The sequence below is a fragment of the Scleropages formosus genome, chromosome 12, assembly GCF_900964775.1.
Source record: "Scleropages formosus chromosome 12, fSclFor1.1, whole genome shotgun sequence".
Taxonomy (NCBI): Eukaryota; Metazoa; Chordata; class Actinopteri; order Osteoglossiformes; family Osteoglossidae; genus Scleropages; species Scleropages formosus.
In genome coordinates, this window is record NC_041817.1 from 17,272,166 (window position 1) to 17,275,544 (window position 3,379).

Sequence of the window (3,379 nt, forward strand, 5' to 3'; positions counted from 1 at the left end):
TTCAATATTAATCCAGGCTTCTACAGTTATGCCATTTGTTATTTAGCTGATGACTTTTTTCAAAGCAACTTACAGCTGTTTACCCATTTCTACAGCAGGGTATTTGTACTGGAGCTGGTCACAGTGAGTGCGTTCTTGAGGGCACTGTAGCAGTGGAGCGAAATGAATTTTGAACTGGCAACCTTCAGGTTACACGTAATCATCCCTAACTGGTACATCACCTACTGTCACGTAACCATGGATTGCCACACATTGTGTGTAACTCATAAAACATGGGCAATGTGTCAATGCTATTTAAGGAAATCATGTCCTCTTTGCGATAAGACCAATATGTGTATAGTTATAGTAATATAGTTCACTCATAGGCAAGGGGAAGTTTTAATGTGTTAAAATGAATGAACTTAAAATTTCTTTCAGTAAATCTTATTCTCATTGTTCTCGTTTTTAGCAAACAGTAGCAGAATAAAAGTTTGAAATAACTGTTAACTTACACAAGCTGCAGCCCTGGCTCATTTAACTTAAATACAGCCAAAGCATTTTTGGTCTGAAGTGTTTTATTTTGCTCATATCTGTTCCCGGGATATATATTTGCAGAAAATTTCTATTATAGTTTTGATTTGGCATATTACCTCTGTCTGTCACCAGCACTCTTGCCCAGGTAGTAATATTCAGCTTAATGGAAATACTGGCTGCACATTCAGCATAATCTTATATCCATCTGCGGGTCAAGCACTGGGCACAAGTCTGAGGGGGATACACCCTGGAGGGTGTGCCAGTCCATCGTAGGGTAGCCACACACACAGTTTCTCACTCATTCACACATTAAGGGTGATTTAGCATCATCAGTCCATGTGAACTACATGTCTTTGGACTCTGGGAGGAAACCAGAGCACCGGGGGGAAAAGCCATACAGACAAAGGGATAAGATGCAAGCTGCACACAGACTGAGCAGAAATTGAGAGCACTTTTCTCACATCACCCAGGCGCTCCGAGGCGACAATGCTACTCAGCACTGCTGCCCCCAACCTTGAATATTTTTAAAAAGAAATTTTAAATAAAAAAACTCAATCCAGTCTAAGAAAACAGGTTGCAGTAAGTTTTTGCAACAAAAGAGTGCAAAAGTATGCTGTTTTGGGCATGGTTTAACAGCTTAGTTTTACCTTGCAAGCAATGTATTACTTATACAAACACTTAACCCATTGTTTCCCACAAAAATTGTTGCCTAGGGTTTCACTGGAACTTCTGAAAAGAAAAACAGTAACAGTGAGATAAATCAGACGACTTGTGAAAACATCCCAGCCAACTGAAACGCTGACAATGGTAAGCTGTCCACTGTTTTTCTTGTTTCTTGTTTATATCATGATGACTTTAGGTCTGAAAATAGTTTTTTCAGCCTTTCTTAGTTTGAAATTTGTAGTTAATTTCATTCAAATCTGAAGAATTAACTCACTGTTTCTCGTTACCACTTTTTCCACCTTTCTAGCGTGAGTGCATCTCTGTTCACATTGGCCAGGCAGGTGTCCAGATGGGCAATGCATGCTGGGAATTGTACTGCTTAGAGCATGGTATTCAGCCTGATGGCCAGATGCCCAGTGACAAGACTATTGGAGGAGGAGATGATTCCTTCAACACTTTCTTCAGTGAGACAGGAGCAGGGAAACATGTCCCCCGTGCTGTGTTTGTGGACCTGGAGCCCACTGTCATTGGTGAGAAGTAGTAATAATCTACATAAGTGAACGGATGAAACTGAAATCAAAGTACAGTATTTTCAGAATGGTCCTATTGTAGCCCTTTTTGCCGTAGTCTGGTTAAAATGAAAGGGATCAGATGCATCTACTGATAAAAATTTCTGTTTTTGAACTATATAGATGAGGTGCGCACAGGTACGTACCGCCAGCTCTTCCATCCCGAGCAACTCATCACAGGCAAGGAGGATGCTGCCAACAACTATGCTCGTGGACACTACACCATTGGAAAGGAAATTATTGACCTGGTTTTAGACAGGACTCGGAAGTTGGTAATTCTTTTCCAAGAACTTGTTATTCTAACATGTCACAACATTTTTAGGCTTTAATAGTTAAAGCTCTACAATTAAAAACCGTACAGAATGTCTGTCTTCTCCTTCAGGCTGACCAGTGTACAGGCCTCCAAGGTTTCCTCATTTTCCATAGCTTTGGAGGAGGGACTGGATCTGGGTTCACCTCTCTGCTGATGGAACGTCTCTCAGTTGACTACGGCAAGAAGTCCAAACTGGAGTTTGCAATCTATCCAGCTCCTCAGGTGTCTACAGCAGTGGTGGAGCCCTACAACTCCATCCTGACAACCCACACCACCCTGGAGCACTCTGACTGTGCTTTCATGGTGGACAACGAGGCCATCTATGACATCTGCCGAAGAAACCTGGATATTGAGCGTCCAACTTACACCAGTCTCAACAGGCTCATTGGCCAGATTGTGTCCTCCATCACAGCCTCTCTGCGCTTCGACGGATCCCTGAATGTGGATCTTACAGAGTTCCAGACCAACTTGGTGCCCTACCCTCGTATCCATTTCCCTTTGGTCACCTATGCTCCAGTGATCTCTGCTGAGAAGGCTTATCATGAACAACTAACAGTTGCTGATATCACCAACGCATGCTTTGAACCAGCCAATCAGATGGTCAAGTGTGATCCTCGCCATGGCAAGTACATGGCCTGCTGTGTGCTCTACCGTGGAGACGTGGTACCCAAAGATGTCAACTCAGCCATCGCCACCATCAAGACCAAGCGCACCATCCAGTTTGTTGACTGGTGTCCAACAGGCTTCAAGGTGGGCATCAACTACCAGCCACCCACTGTGGTACCTGGCGGAGACCTGGCCAAAGTCCAGAGGGCTGTCTGCATGCTGAGCAACACCACTGCCATCGCTGAAGCCTGGGCTCGTCTGGACCACAAGTTTGACCTGATGTATGCCAAGAGGGCCTTTGTCCACTGGTATGTGGGAGAAGGCATGGAGGAGGGAGAGTTCTCTGAAGCCAGAGAAGACATGGCAGCCCTGGAGAAGGACTATGAAGAGGTCGGCACTGACAGTGTAGGGGAGGAAGAGGAAGAAGGAGATGAATATTAATATGGAAACAGTATTTTGCTTTCTTCAAAACACTTGTTTCCTCAGTTTATTAGCCCTTTATGAATGTAACATATTTATTTATACACAGGAAAACAGTGGACACAATTCATATTATCTTAATCAACATTCTATACAACATTCTATACAAATACAAATGAAAGCTACTCTTCGTGTTTGAAAAATATTGTGTTAAAATAAAGATGGCTTTTCCATGTGTTTAAGCCAAAAATATCACCCATTTGTGTTTTTCATTCTTTGCATTAATTTTGCTCAA

The 3,379-nt window shown here is 42.9% G+C and overlaps 1 protein-coding gene across 1 annotated transcript; it reads left to right on the forward strand.

Moving 5' to 3' along the window:
- Positions 1–1,510: 1,510 nt before the first annotated feature.
- LOC114909073 (tubulin alpha chain-like) lies at positions 1,511–3,105 on the forward strand. Its single transcript, XM_029256681.1, has 3 exons — positions 1,511–1,706; positions 1,869–2,017; positions 2,128–3,105. Exons 1-3 carry the CDS (start codon positions 1,526–1,528, stop codon positions 3,103–3,105), a joined length of 1,308 nt encoding a protein of 435 aa, XP_029112514.1. The 5' UTR covers positions 1,511–1,525.
- Positions 3,106–3,379: the final 274 nt, after the last annotated feature.